The following is a 15,634-nucleotide window of genomic DNA, read 5'->3' as shown; positions in this document are numbered from 1 at the left end:
CGGCTTTAATCAGCTGAATACTGATTAAGTTTTCATTATGGATGCTACAGTTCCAGCTGCAGTCTTTGTCTCTGCTTGGTTCTGGTGAGGGGAGAAATAACTTTTCCATATGTCACTCGTAACTGTCACCATTACTCCTGGAGCAGTGTAGGTGCAAGTGGATAACTGCACTCAGGTTTCTCTGCATTTGTTTTATATCGACAGTATTGTGGATTGTTTTGTAGCTTAGAGTGCTTTCGCAAATTGTCAAAGATTGAGATCATGTCCTCAGCTGTGTCCGGTGAGTCTTTTAGAGCTTTATGACTTGGATCGATATGACTTAGAGGAAAGAATTTTGTCTTATTTCAGGTATGAATATTTTGATGTAGGTTTTAATAATTTTCATAATTTGTATTTGTAAAATATTACTGAAATTAGCCTTAATATATATCAGATTATGGCCTTCTGTCTTGTGTTTGCATATTGTAATTTATTCAGATTAAATCATAGGTATGTGTCAGGAAAATCATGTATGTGTTGTGTTTTATGGAGCTATGTGGTTCATCAGTTGTGTATTTTGTTAGCAATACTATTATTTTTTTAGCATGATTTGTAGCTTGTACTCTCTTTTTAAATGAAGTTACATGTTATTTTTACTAATAGGCAGATTGTTTTTAATTTTTTGCAGTTGATATGACTGGCTGTTCCCGATAAGTACTCTGCATTGCAAAAGATGTAAATTGGAAAAGACAAAGATTCTATGCATTATTAGCTGTTCTAATCAGTGTAACGTACAATGAATATTAACACATGAGTTTTTTAAACATTATAAATGAATACCTTTCAAGAACAAAGACTGTCAGTTTGAACCTTTTATTTTACTGACCAATTAATGTCCTATTGTAATTATTTGCTTAATTTCTTTCTCTTTTTTTTTTTTTTTTAAAAAAAGCAGATTCAGCACATAGTCGCACAGAGTCAAGTAAAACTGCCATGGAGAATGAAATGCAAGGGATCCAAGGTAAAACTTTATGTATGGACTATAGCTTTGGATATTGTTTATGCACGAATACATTTCTAATTCCTTTACTGCATTGTTGTAGTGGCTCAAATAAATGGGCTGGATTCAGAGCAGAAACCAAATGGACAAACAGCAAGTGCAATCAGCAACATACAGGCACAAGCCCTGCTCAAACAGGTAAATTTGCACATGTATATTTATATGAAATAGCAAAGTTGTTAGGTAGGAGTGCCACAGTAATTTAGTTAAGTAGGTAGTTTCTTGATGTTTCAAATAGTTCTGCATAAATTGCTCAGCTGTGACCAAAATCAATCACACACATTTAAAATGCACTTTCATGGGAGTCAGTTATTGTTGACAGTGGTGGTGATGGGAAGTAGATATTGAATGCGTTAATTCTGAGAATGATTTAGACCAAAACCTATTTTTTTAGAAACACATTCTTGGTGGGGAGGTACATTTCAATGAGATGTAAAAATAAGTCTACCCAAATTTATCATATTTAAGTTTCCGATCATTATTGTAGGGTGACATGTAGTTTCTACTTTTATGTAATGTAGAATGAATATTATACAAGTGAACACCATAATGACCAGTGCTTCTTCAGTTTCCATGGCAAAGGAAAGACAAGCTAAATGTAATTTAATGAGAAAGTGCCTTGGCACTTATCTGTTCTAAGCAAGTGTGAGTGATCAGAGCGGTATGCTAATGAAACACTGCTGCAGTTACTCCCAAACAGGTGGAGGAGAATATGCAAATCTATGCAGAATTTATGTGCGCTGCATAATGCCCTCATTTGTGAAACATGAGCAGAACGAATGCAGACACTCTTTCCTCCCCAACATAAATTCTGGCATTTATGAAAGTTTCAGCGGCTCTTTGTGCTCCATAGATTTAAACAGGAGTTACTCTTCATCTAAATATTGTTTACATAGACATTAGGGGCAACATGGTGGAGATCTTTCTTCCTCCTTCTCCTGTGTAGGGATGTCATTTTGACTTTCAGGTGGTAATTATATGTAGAAATGCATTGGAATTTTGAAATTAGAATGCCCACATTCAAATTACACTTGTTGATTTTGTATGTGAAAATATGTACACATTTTTGTGTGTTTATGTGTATATTAGAAAACATGGAAATTGTAGTGTTTGTTAGAAAGCCGGAACTCTGCAGATCTTCAACACAATGTCTGGGTACGACAGCAATGTTTTTAGATTAGTGATGGCCATTTGAAATTTGTGTATATTACAGTAAAGAGTAGGACATGTTTAAAATGTAATTCATGTCTTAGCCATAACCTGATTAAATCATAGCTGTGATTTTATATTTATATATACTACTACTATATACAGCTACTTATAAATGCTAAATACTAGCTTATTGCCTGCTCTGGGCACTGTAGCAACAGGGAACCATTTAGAATAAGTTATAGTTGCTAGATTGAAAAAGATTTCAACTCCTGATATCTGCTTTTAATATTCTTTCACTGATTTGAATCTGCTCTGCCCTTTGTGTACAGCTATGTTTCTCTCAGGGTTTTTAAATACAAGACATCCAGCAAATTGATTTTTGTTGGTGGTCATTTTTTATTTTATTTCAGTCCAATGGCTCTTTCCTGTCAAAGTAGGCAGTGATTGAGGATACATATCTATGGCTTGAAGGAAATGCAGCCTAGCAATATGAACATTGTTGGGCTGATCCTGTCTAGAACAAAAACAGTAATGGGTTTTTTTGAATTTCTAATATTCATTCACTCTTTTTTTTCTTTCTCTATGTGTAGTTGAGTCTGAACTCAGCGCTGCAGCAAGTGCAGCTCCTAGCAGCAGCTGTGCAGCACTCAGCAGGGCAGAACAGCACCACTGGAGCCAACATCTCCACCATGGCAGCTACACCAATAACTCAGATCCCCCTCTCCCAGCCCATACAGATCGCCCCGGTGAGAAACACATACCATGCACTTGCACACACCTGGTCAAATAATGTTTACTGACTTTCAAAAGTGGTTAACATACTCTTCTGCTGAGAGCAAGGTTTCTCTCACATACCCATCTAGTTATGTTTGTGGTTTCTTGTGTTTCAGCAGCTTCAGCCTTCAGGTCTGAACCTGCCTCAGTTTGTCTTGGTGCAGCCGGGTCAACTTCAGCCTGCCCAGTTCATTCTCTCTCCGTCACCTCAAGGCCAGACTGGTATGCGTGAACACACCAACAAACAGCATAATGTGTGCTCTGATGCATTGTTACAGTACAATTCTGTACAAGTATTGCTCTGCTTCTACCTGTCCCAAAACCTAGTGAGCTGCACTGATTATGTAGGCAGCATTCTAATGTCTGTCCTCATGCGGCAGATTATTAAGCCGCTGTAGTTGGAGAGCAAATGCACCATGGCTTGTTCCCACTGCACGCAACCGGTGTTTATTTACCTCAGCTGTTATCATTGACTCGGCGTGTAAAAGCGATGGATTCTGCTCCTGTTCCATTTATAGTTATTAATTATTTTTGCCCTGGAAGAAGAGTGAAATAGGCGTGAGTTATGTTTGGGATGTGTAATGGGATTGCCTTCACGGCTGAGAAACAGTTCAAGGCTGCCTTAAAATTGGTCCAGATTAAGGTATCTTAGTAGGCAGCATATTTAATGTGTCTAAGAACTGGGACAGCCTATTATGTGTCGAGAGGGTGCATACTGTGACTTAGGATGCTCTCTATGTAGACAGCTCAGTAGGTTTTGAGACAGACCCATTGAGTCTATTTACATGCACTTAACAGTCCAATAACTGCACAAAATCAGATTTTGTGAGTAATCGAATCCATGGATTTACATACATCTGGGAAATCAGATAATGGGGAACTCTGGCAATAATGTGATTTCAGCTTTGCAACAGCCAGTAACATCACATATTTTGTAGAGATGGACCCAGTTTTCCTGCAGATATGGATCTTTTTTTCTTATAAATTCTAATATTACGCAGTGCTGCCCTTCTCAAAGCTTTCTCTACACTGCTGCAGAAATGGAGAGAGAGGTTTTTAATCAAGCATCTCTCTTAAACATAGCGCGTGTCCCTCCATTACAGACAGAGACCTGAGCTGCTGGATGTGTGTTTGTGGTAAGGACTGGTCAGAAGGAGGAGTACTTTATGAATTTTATCCGTGATGGCTGTACGCTCTGCCCAGTTACATTTCAGTGCATGTGCAGAACAAGTAGTCCAAAAGAATTCCTGATAAGAGTATACATGTGGAAGGGGTGGGAAATTATGGCCCTAAAATAATATGACGATATTTCAGGGTTTTTTTATAACAATATTTTTGACAGTGTGGACAAACATTCAAAAGAAACAACAAATACATTTGTAAGCATTTGCTTAATTTTTAAACAACCATAACTTTCTGACGTTGTATAAACATTTAGAATATTATTTCCAAACAACCTCCACACGACTGAAGTCACTCCTCTTTTTGGAGCAAGTTTTTGAACATAGAGCAAATTTCCACCTTACCTGTCGCTGTGCCTGAATGACTCTCATAATGAATGTACGCCATGTTACGTGTAACTGCAATGATGCATTATGTAAACAGGTCAGAATATCACGATAATTACGATATAGTAATCATATTTTTTATGATTAAACATTTTTTTGTGATATTATTGCACACTATACTATATGGCACTGCCCTAATATGTGCTAAGAATATCATTTAATTTCAGCTGTCTACAAGCAGATTGAACAGAGTGTCATGCGGAAAAGTGGAGCGTGCCACAACTTAAGATCAATATTTCAAGATGTTTTGTTCATTAGCCTTCTCTGATTCTTTGTGTTTCATCATCATTTTCTCCCTGTTTTATTTCTGTGTCTCGTTTTATTTTATTTTTTAGGCCTCCTTCAAGCCCAGAATTTTTTCACACAACTACCTCAAAGTCAAACCCATATCTTACAGTCTCAGGTCACACAGATGGCCTCCACACAGGTCAGCAACTCACTCACACTGCTCTTACTGTGCAGAGATTATTATTATTATTATTATTATTATTATTTTATTTATTTTTTTGGTGTCATTAATTATTTAAAGTTTAAGCACTTATGTAGTCTTAGAAATTGAAAAGTCACTTATCAAATTGTTTTCTAAATACAGGATGTGCACTTTTGTTTTTATACCAGTAAAGACATCACAGCAAAGCACCTGATGGAAAGACGTCTTGGTGCTGTATTCTTACTGAATTAGAATTGGTAATAGAATTAGACCTTTATTAGTAAATTATTATTCAGCAGTTGTTATGACTTCGGGTAGTACAAATGGGGTTATTTGTCACTGAAACATGTATCTTTTTTTCTGATTCTGTCTCCTCATGTGCAGGTATTAAAATGAAAGAAACTGAGAATAAGATTAAGGATAATCATTCATTGTGCAGATGTTACTGAGCAAATATCCAGATATTTTTTTATTCATATTCTTGACATGCAACCTTAGAAACAACAAAGTACACAAAAAAAAAAAAAACTTTTACTATATTGGCTGACCAAATATAAACAAATTTAGAATTTGATTCCTGCAACACATTCACAAATATTTGGGACAGGGCAAAATGAGAATAAAACCTTTTATATAATATTCTATATTTCTAAATATTATAATTATATATTTTTTAAAGGATATTTCTCAAATGCAACCATATATTTATGAAATTTTTAAAGATTCACCGACCACAGACTGTTATGCATCTGAGGTTTGTATCAAGGAAGAATGGGCAAAAAAAAAATAATTAGTATCCTTTAGTTCCAAAACAATTAAAAGTATTATTAAAAGAAAAAGCATAACTGGAAAATAAGCAGTATTATTGTTATATACGGTAACATAGTTGTCTTTTTGAGTGTTGCAGACATCAAATTATAAGTTTATTATATTTACAAAATGCAGTTATTTTGGTCATGAAAACATTGCAAATTTTAACATTTAAAGGTTCATAAAAATAAACAAAAAAAAGATTATTCTTTGTATTGCATTTTGCAAAACAGTACACCTTTTTTTTCTGAAACGGGGATTGTATATGAGCATTTTTAATTATAAGATAAGTTCAGAAATCTGATAATTAATGCATTATTAAAACTCTCAGTTGCATTCTTTTTATTTCTATAGGCTGCAACCCCTACACGAAAGATAGCTGCAATGCCGGTTCCTACCCCTCCCACCCCAAAGCGTGTAGATGTTCCTATAGTTGAGGAGGCCAGTGACTTGGAGGAACTGGAGCAATTTGCCAAGATATTCAAACAGAGGAGAACCAAACTGGGTTTTACTCAGGTACCCCAAAACACCCTTTTTCTCTTTCATAACGATGTTTCTGAGACTTCACCATGTCACTCATGGTTTCTTTCCATTTTTTCCCAGGGAGACGTAGGCTTAGCCATGGGCAAGCTCTATGGCAACGACTTCAGCCAGACCACCATCTCCCGCTTTGAGGCCTTGAACCTGAGCTTCAAGAACATGTGCAAGCTCAAACCTTTGCTGGAAAAGTGGCTGTATGATGCCGGTCTGTTTTATCTTCCTTTTACCTGTGGACATTCAGAAACTGTTTATAGTATTTAATTAAGTTTGTACCACCATCTCCATGTAGATAAATTTACTTCTGGCTCCTTCTATATCCCTATACTTACTAACACATGCTTCGTCCCTTTTTTGGTTGGTGTCTATAGAAAACATGAACTCAGATGCTGCCGTTTCTAGTCCCACTGACCTGTCCCCAGGCATGTGTGAGAACCTGAACCGCCGCCGCAAGAAGAGAACCAGCATTGAGACCAACATTCGCATTGCCTTGGAGAAAAGCTTTCTGGAGGTCAGACTTCCTCTCTACCACCAGGGGGTAGACTACAAATGCGGTTACAAAAATGGGATTCCCCATTCCATCAAAGGGGAAAAATAATTAGTTTTAGTTTACTACATAATGCTGGCATTCATGCAAGAGTAACCTTTTGGAAATGTTTGGCTGTCTTCCCCTCTGTAGCAGAGTCAAAAGCCAACCTCTGAAGAGATCACAATGATTGCAGATCAACTGAACATGGAGAAAGAGGTGGTGAGAGTGTGGTTCTGTAATCGTCGGCAGAAGGAAAAAAGAATCAATCCCCCAAGCAGCACACCCTGCACACCCATCAAAACCATCTTCACCACCTCCACACAGGTAGAATCTTACACTCACACCAATCAGCCACAGCATTATAACCATTAACAGGTGTTGTTTATAACATTAAGTAACATTAGACTCTCATTCCAATAGTTCCTCTCGATGATTAGTATATATTAGGCAGCAAGTGAACAGTCAGTTCTTAAAGTATTGGAAGCTGGAAAATGATCAAGCTATGTGATGGTTAAACAACTGGGTAAGAGTATTTCCAAAACTTTCCATCTTGCGGAGTGCTCCCAGTATACAATATTAAGTATGTACCAGAAGTTGTCCAAGTACGGACAGTTGAACTTCTGAATCAGCAACAGGGTTCAGCCTCCACTTCTGGAGTCAATGCCAATACATATGTAGAAACAACCCTGAAATGGGTACCAGGTTTAGCAAAGCTTCAGGCAAAAAGTTTTACTGCCAAAAAGCAAACAAGTGATTAAAATGTTTGCAATTATAACAATTACATTGAAGAACATAGCAACAGTATCAAATAACTTCTTCAATATAATTGTTATAATTGCAAACGTGTTACTTTGCTAAATACCACCTGCCTAAACATGACACACGTGATCTCTTTCATGGCAGTGATATTTGCTAAGGACAGAGGCCTCTATCAGCAGAATAATGCACCCTGCCACACTTTAAAAGGAACAAGGTCTTTATTTGTCCTCCAGATTCTGCACATCTCAGTCCAACTGAGTGTCTTTGGGATGTGTTGGGAAAAAAATCTGATCTATAGAGGCCCCCTTTTTACTACTTACAGAATAGGAAGAATCTGCTGCAAAGTGCCATATATCACAGGAAAACCTCAGAGTTTGAGTCCATGCCTCAAATGGTCAGAGCAGTTTGGATTACATGAGGGGAATCTCTACAACAGGGGTCACGGATAAGCGGACCGCGGTCCGAGTCCGGACCCAGACACTGTCTTATCTGGAGCTGAACCTGTAACTGATAAACTGAACAGAGTGTTTGTTTTAAGTGGTGTGACTCTTCTAGTCATTACGGTTCAGGTTTATTGCTCCAGGAAACTCACAGACTAATTTCTGCATATCACACGTGAAGCTCAGCCGATCTGATCTGTGCATTATGATGAGTGCTGTGTCGAAGGGACATGATAAAAGCTCTTTTGGGACACTTTCAGGACGACAGTGTTGTGTAAGGTAAAACCAGAAATATTAAAAATAAGGAAAGATTACCAGTTGAAATTCTCATAGCACTGAACACAGATAAAGTCCTGCCCCCAGCAGTAAGAGCCAATCAGATTTCTGGTTATGGAAAAGCAGTAAAGTCAACTGCACTTACAAAGTAAATCATTAGAGACTTTATTTACATGTGTTTATTTTTCAAAATCAATTTTTTATTTATAAATTTTACTCGAAATGAGAAAAGAACATTTTATTTAGAGTATTTGTTATTTATAATTATTTATAAATCTTGCTAAAATGTAATTGAAAGTGTAATTTGATTTGACATTCAGTTGTTAACTACATAAACTGTTGCTATAACTACAATGTTATTTTATTGTACAGAAATATGGCACTGATCATAATGCAAGTTACACATTACGTTCCGGACCTTGGCTTGAGAGAGTTTTTTTTCTAACTGGACCTTAATGAATTTTAATAAGTACTCCTGCTCTACAATGTTAGGCTGGTGGTTATAATGTTATGGCTGATCAGTATACATATATATCAGAGTTCATTATAAATATTTCTCAAGGCAAAATACTATAAATGTGTAATTGTTGGATCTTGAATGTTCACAGGTGCCCAACGTACAAAGTGCACTGACTGTAAACCCAGCGCTCCCTCTCAGCACTGCCTCTGTTACAGGCCTCACTCTCACTGGTATGTTTAATTATTTTGTTCACAAAGGTAATCCTAGTGTAAAATTTCCATAAAATCACATTCCTTTCCTAGAGGTAATGGCTTATGCCTGTTTGGTTACTTTGGGCCACACTCACGTTTGACAGAAGGTAATAATTAGTAGGTAAATAATTTAAGAACCTTTTTGTTACAATACGAAAAGGGGTTATAAAACAAAACATTGAACAATTTAAAACAATAGCAGTAAAATCCATATAATCTTTATTCAACAATCGCTTAAAATCCAGATTCTAGTACGATATGGGATAGATAGCAGAATAGATTACTTAACACTGGTCATTTAAGTACACTAAAATAATGTGAGCAGTAGAGATGGAACCTCTCCATAAAACATGAAATAAATAATATCGTAAACCATAATATGAACAACCCAGACATTACTTTCAGTATTCTTTCCTAAGTGAGATTTTCTGTTGATTCTAGGTACGACTCTTGGACCTATCACCTCAAACACAGCTTCAGTCATCTCTTTGGCACCTGCTGTTGCCACTCCAGCTCCAGCCATCACATCACCTTCACTCACTACCTCTGCCACTGTAGCAGCTCTGAGCACTTCAAAGCAGAATGTTGTATCTACAACTCAGAGTGGTTCCACAACAGCACCAGCAGCTACTCAGGGGGCCGGTCAGCTTCTCGTCACTCCGTCCGGGCTGGGTGGAGCAAACTTGGCAGCAATGGCAGCGGCAGCAGGACTTAACCCAGGAATTATTGCACCCTCCCAGCTAACTCAGGGGTGAGAACTAAGCCTCAGGCTATTTTAGTTGTCTGTCTGTGTGCACTGTTATGCAAGCTTGTATATCATTAGCATTACAGTTCAAAGAAGGAACTAATGTGTGATTTATAGACCTAGAGTCATTTCACTTATATAGGTCAATAACATATTTCTTATGTTTTTAATCAGTAATTGCGTTCTTACCAAAGGATCACATTAAAAAGTGTAATTGTGTAGCTTCATTTATCACAATCTCCTCAGTTCTGCTGTTGTGAGATGCTCTTGGAACTACCTCTAATGATCTAATCATGCGTTTAGCCCTTTTTAGGTCATTGTAGATGTTAAATATCCCAATAAAGTCATAAATGAAATCGAAAAATGAGACTTTGTCGTTTAACAAATTGTGATCATTTTTAAAGGTACTTAGTTTTTAGTGTAACTTTAAAGTCCACAAAGCTGCAGCAAATTTTATTTGAGCACCCCTAAATTCTAACTTTCAAAGATCTATTAATATCTATGATTATGCAAATTGTAATCGCCTCCTTGAGTTTCCAAACCCTCCCCTTCCTCCTCCACTCTGAGCTCAAACTGAGCTTTTCTGCAGCCCTGTAGGTGGGAAACAAGAGTGAACAGATGAGACAAGGCAAAGGCCACAATATGCTCTCACAGTGTAAGGTAAATTATGAGAAATAAACTAGTGAAATTTAGTTAACTTTTCTAAATTACTTTGTTTTATAGTGAGGTGGTTTTTCTCAGGGGAAGTGTGAACATTCAGGGAACATACTTGATACAAATACAAGTCTACAAGATAAAAAAAAAAAAAACTAAGGAGAGGAAACCACTTAAAATATAAATTTTTTCACATTCCTTTTTAATTACAGACTACTGCTCTGTGCATGTACGAATGCACCAATAAATGCCATATAAATCATGCTTTTGTAACATGTCACAACAGATGTTAAAAGTTGTTGCACAGTGTTTCTGGAATATATGCCTCATCATCTGTTAATTATTTAATCATGTGGTCTCTGCCAGGGGAACACTGCTGAGTCTGACTCCAACAGCCCTTGGCAACGCTCTGAATCCAACAACTCTAATGAACAACACTACACTGGCCACAATTCAAGGTGCATTAACTCCTCCACCAGAAGAACAGGGTCTTTACATAACATGGCTCATATTCAGTTTTTTATTCATATGAGCTTGAATGTGTTTTTGAATTGTGTATTTACCTATCTGAGGCTGTGCTCATTTTGTCTCTTTTTTTCCCCAGGTCTTGCCTCTGGGGGAGCTTTACCAATCACCTCCATTGACGGTAATGGTAACCTGCTGTTTGCCAACACTAGCGCAGGAGGTGCTAACCCCAGCCTGGTGACCGCTTCACTTCTGCTGAACCCCTCCAGTCTCTCACTGTTGCCCACCAGTGTCCTGTCAGCATGTGGAGCAGGGGGTGGGGCTCTAAACCTACAGGTGACCAATGACACAGCAGCAGCAGTGCCACTCAAAAGCATCACTGTGACCTCCAAGGCTCAATGAACTTCTGACATCTTTCCTTGCTTTTCATAGACTTAATTTAATCCCTGTGCTATTACCAAATACAGAGACATTTAATTATTACTACTACTCGTTCTCCTTTGTTTTGTGCCAGGAGACTTGTTCAATTTTGACTGTTTTTTTTGTTCTTTAACATTGACTGTCTTTCTAAGACATTTATTCCTTAGGACCTTCTCAAGAATTGTTGCTTTTTTCAACTGTGCAGTAGTACTCACTGTACTTTTTTTGGAGGAAGCAGATGGAATTTGTTTGCATGGGCTGGAGGGTCTTTTCCAAACTCAATCAAAAAAAGTGAGACTTTTTGATATCAAGTTAACAAATCATCTATAAATGAGATTACTTGGCAAAACAGAGTTTATATTTTCACTTTGTACGAGGTTCCTTCTATTTCCAGGCCTGTTGTTCAGGTCCATTTTTAGAATATTTCAGATTTATAACCAAGATCATTTCATATATTTTGTGGTTTAATTTAGATATGTTACTGATAAATTGCCTGGGTGGGTGTGTTCTGGGAGGCTTTTTTAAAAAAAAATGTTCTGACTATTGCATCACTTTAACTCGGTTAGAAGGCTTTAAAACTAGTACTAAATCAGAGATTCTGGGTCAAAGCAGCGTCTCTTCAAGAGCAATGCGACTGGTCTATTTCCGTCCAACTCCCATTTGCATTCAACTTTTTTTTTTTTTTCTTCTTTTTTTTTTTCTTCATGATGATGAATGATGTCTGTAAACATTTCTAGTTCTGCAAGTTACAGAAAAGAAGGATAGGGAATTGGATTTATTATATTCAGAAAATACAGATGCTTTACAGTGTTTGTTCAATATCACATTGGATTTAAGTAAAGCTGTTTCCATCTATGAAGTCCAGAAAATGTCTGGACCTTTTACACATGTAGCATACAGCCAGAGATTTTTTTTCTCATCAGACGTGTTCTCACAGGTGGAAATGTTCAGCTTGCTTTAGGCATGGGGCAGTGTCTGTGAGGCATTTTGTACCAGGGGGCAGGCAGGATAAAGTCTGAGTAATATCTTATACAAATGTAACAGACGTTTGCCTTCACACATACAGCTCCTCTGCGTAAAGTCTAGGAAAAATTACGGTTTACTGTGCATGTGTGAAATATGGTTAAGATTTCTGTAGATGCTGGGGTCACCATTTCTCTTTGGTGAATGATGTTGGAGGTTAATGTCTCATTACTTGTTACAGAAGGAAGTCATTATTGTAGCTTTGTGTAGTAAAATCTATTCCTTCATAGCAGTTTTGATAGGTCAGACAAGCTTTAATGAACGTCAACAATAATCCCATTAACTCTAATGAAATAATTAGCACACAATTCATATATAAATAGGTTCCATGTAGGAAAACTGTCCACTTGGTAATGACAAAATATTGGCCAGCTTGGTAATGCCACTGGGCAATTTTTCCACTCATGCAAGACTAGGTTCCTATCATGCTGAAAGAGGAGGGATAAACCAGGGTAATATTTTAAATGAATATGTTCCATTTAATCTCACAAAAAAGGCATACATTTTTTGTAGAATTTGGTACAAGTTATGCAATAGACTCTTTATCTTCACAGTACTGGACAATGGAGGAATTTTTCCATAAAAAGATATTTATACAAAAATGATTTCGAATTAATTAATTGATACAGATTTAGATGTCTCACATTAGGTTGGATGGGATTTTTACCAGCGATCAGTGGTACCAAATCATTGCCTGTTTGTAATCTCTCTGATAGCATTACGTTTGAAGACTTCCTTTCAAAGGTCATGTTGAGGCAAATAGATCTGACTCAAATAACTTCAACCAAAGTGAACTTGTAGCTGCTAAAATTATAGACAGTATATAAATATCAACAAGCCACTGAATAAGAGAATGGAATGTTCTACATTCAGCATCTGTTCAGCATCCACAATGAGATCATTAATTATTCGTACATAGTGACAAAACATGTTGGACTTTTGCTTTGTAGCGAGTGTAATATTTTTTTTTTTTTCTAGAAATACCTCAGCAGCATTTAAAACTAAATACTGATATACTGATGTTAAACAGCATATTCTGGAAGTTAAACCTTAATATTTTTCTGAATAATGTTGGTTCTTATTGTTTCTTTGAGGAATGATGTGGATTAAGATGTGGCTATAGGCTATTTCAAAATGACTAGCTATGCTAACAGTTACTTGAACGTTGTGACATGAAAGATTTTTTTAAAACTCACTCATTTCTCACAGAAATATTTCTGAAGCAGAATTAATACACTTTAAAATGGGGGTTAGTAACAGTGCTAACTAGCTTGCTAGCACTCTAGCAATCAAAGAGTCATGATTTGTGCATGTTGTCATAGTTTCTAACACTGTTTCGTCCCTCTGCTTTTTCACTGTTTATACTCATTAGCAGAGATACAAAGTTGTGGTCTTGACCTGCCTTACTGGTTAAAAATGGCTGTTTGGTCTTACACAGAGAACTGTTTTGGGTTTTTTTCAGGGCTGTTTTGAAGTTAGAATTTGGCACCAAATACACAGCTAGTGCTATGCAATTTAACTAAAAGACCAGTTAAAAACACTGCAGATAACTTTTCATGTAAAAATACTAAGATGCTAAGGGTTGAAGCTTTTTATTTACAGTGTTGATTTTCATAATAAACACAACTACAAAATACTACTGCATTGTTAATACTACTATTTCACGTTTTTAGTTAGTTTTTGGTGTTCTCTTGCCAAAGCAAATGCCTTCTACACTGCTTTTTTTCTGCTGGCAATTTTACTTACCAAGTACCTATGTATGGGTGCGGGAATTCTCCCCTGAATCTGAATACTGGAATCATTTTCTTTTAGTCTAGATGCTGTTAATCACTGTCATCACTGTTGGATTAAAGCCTTGTACCTCCAAAATAGAACAGGAGAAACAGGACATTTTTAATCATTTAATGAATGTAGCTGTCAAATAAAAAGAGTAAGAAAAAAGTCCTAAGTTTGCACATGTTTGAAATGTGCCTTTAAAGAGTGTCTGTTTGGGCTTAAAATAGTCTCCTAAATTCATTTTGCTATGGAGGAAAAGTGGTGAACTGGCCTTAATAGAGATTTACTTGTGGTTTTAATAATTTCCCTAATAAATTTCATTATTAGTTATTAGATGATACCAGGCTAGAATCACCAAAGAATTTCACCAGTGATTGTATCACACAGCACAGCCGTTGTTTTCATTTGATAACTCCTAAAATACTCTTTTTTTTTTTTTTATATCCTCACATAACTGTCCATTTCTTTAATAAAATGTTTTTTTGTGTATTCATGGAGATGTAAACAAAGTAAATCATAGAGATATAATGTAAAATGTTTTATTTAACTTGCTGACGCTTTACAGTGATGTTGATAGAAACCAGATGTTGTGATATCAGCATCATGAAAATAGCTATTTTATACACTATCCAAAATGACTAGTTTGTCTTAAAATGTGTAAATCCGAGTTTGTGGGGAAAGTGCATTTCCTTACTTTCACGATAACAACTGCATGTCCACTTAAAAAAGAAAAAACAACAGTTCATGTAATAACTCTAAATGTTTACTGTTGCTTAAAGAGGAATTCTTCATTCTTCTTCAGACATCTGCTTCCTATCACAACTTCTGTGAACAATTCTGACACAGTAAATTCTCTAGAATGAAGCATTTCACATCAAATCACTTAGTGACTTTCCATTTCCCCCATTTATTTATGTAAATTAATTGGTGATATGAAAGCTAAATCTATAATTCCCATTTTTAATGTTACTGTACAGAACCTTCATATTACACGTCCCACATAATTAGCAGTTGATTCAAACTTTCTTCCAAAGTAAATATTTTTAAATAATGTTCAAAGATACAATACCAAAGACAACTTCTCTATTTCTGTTGTTTATATTAAAACTATTTAACTCTTGTAAATTCTTTTTTTTCTATTAACATTTAAAATGTGTCATTCATCTTATTCTACTTTTGTTTTATTACTGTAGAAATTTGGTGAGTGTGTTCATTTTGTAAAAAAAACATATTCCTCTAAAGCGGCCTTCTTTATTTTCGGGATCTAAATGGGTCAGAATCAAGGTCATATATTCTGTCACGAACAAATGTTTTATTTGATGTTTTATTGTAGAAAAAAAGGGCTGATTGCACAAATAAGGTGTAATTCCTCATTGAAACGTGTGAATTTATTTGAACCCACAGAAAAGGTCACCTGCCATTGATGCTGTAGACTGCTGTTTTTAATGTCATTTGTGTGTTCTTTGTTTTTGTTCAAATATGGAAGATTCTGTAGTTGTATACATCATTAAATTCATTTGTGTGTT

The 15,634-nt window shown here is 36.2% G+C and overlaps 1 protein-coding gene across 3 annotated transcripts in view; it reads left to right on the top strand.

The window, feature by feature from the left end:
* pou2f1a (POU class 2 homeobox 1a) overlaps positions 1–15,634 on the top strand; it is a 27,464-nt gene extending 11,830 nt beyond the window's left edge. Inside the window, exons 2-14 of one of the 3 annotated variants that reach the window (XM_066660162.1) lie at positions 935–1,000; positions 1,083–1,177; positions 2,782–2,937; positions 3,085–3,187; positions 4,869–4,960; positions 6,128–6,289; positions 6,377–6,518; positions 6,682–6,821; positions 6,990–7,163; positions 8,923–9,004; positions 9,467–9,776; positions 10,791–10,882; positions 11,029–15,634. In XM_066660162.1, coding sequence (XP_066516259.1) covers positions 935–1,000; positions 1,083–1,177; positions 2,782–2,937; positions 3,085–3,187; positions 4,869–4,960; positions 6,128–6,289; positions 6,377–6,518; positions 6,682–6,821; positions 6,990–7,163; positions 8,923–9,004; positions 9,467–9,776; positions 10,791–10,882; positions 11,029–11,291 — 1,877 coding nt within the window. In that variant the 3' untranslated portion in view covers positions 11,292–15,634. Of the gene's footprint in view, positions 1–931; positions 1,001–1,082; positions 1,178–2,781; positions 2,938–3,081; positions 3,188–4,868; positions 4,961–6,127; positions 6,290–6,376; positions 6,519–6,681; positions 6,822–6,989; positions 7,164–8,922; positions 9,005–9,466; positions 9,777–10,790; positions 10,883–11,028 lie in introns of all 3 variants that reach the window. The other 2 variants (XM_066660161.1, XM_066660163.1) reach the window with 2 other exon arrangements.

This window comes from Hoplias malabaricus, chromosome 2 (assembly GCF_029633855.1).
Source record: "Hoplias malabaricus isolate fHopMal1 chromosome 2, fHopMal1.hap1, whole genome shotgun sequence".
NCBI lineage: Eukaryota > Metazoa > Chordata > Actinopteri > Characiformes > Erythrinidae > Hoplias > Hoplias malabaricus.
This window is presented reverse-complemented; position numbering and strand designations above follow the sequence as displayed.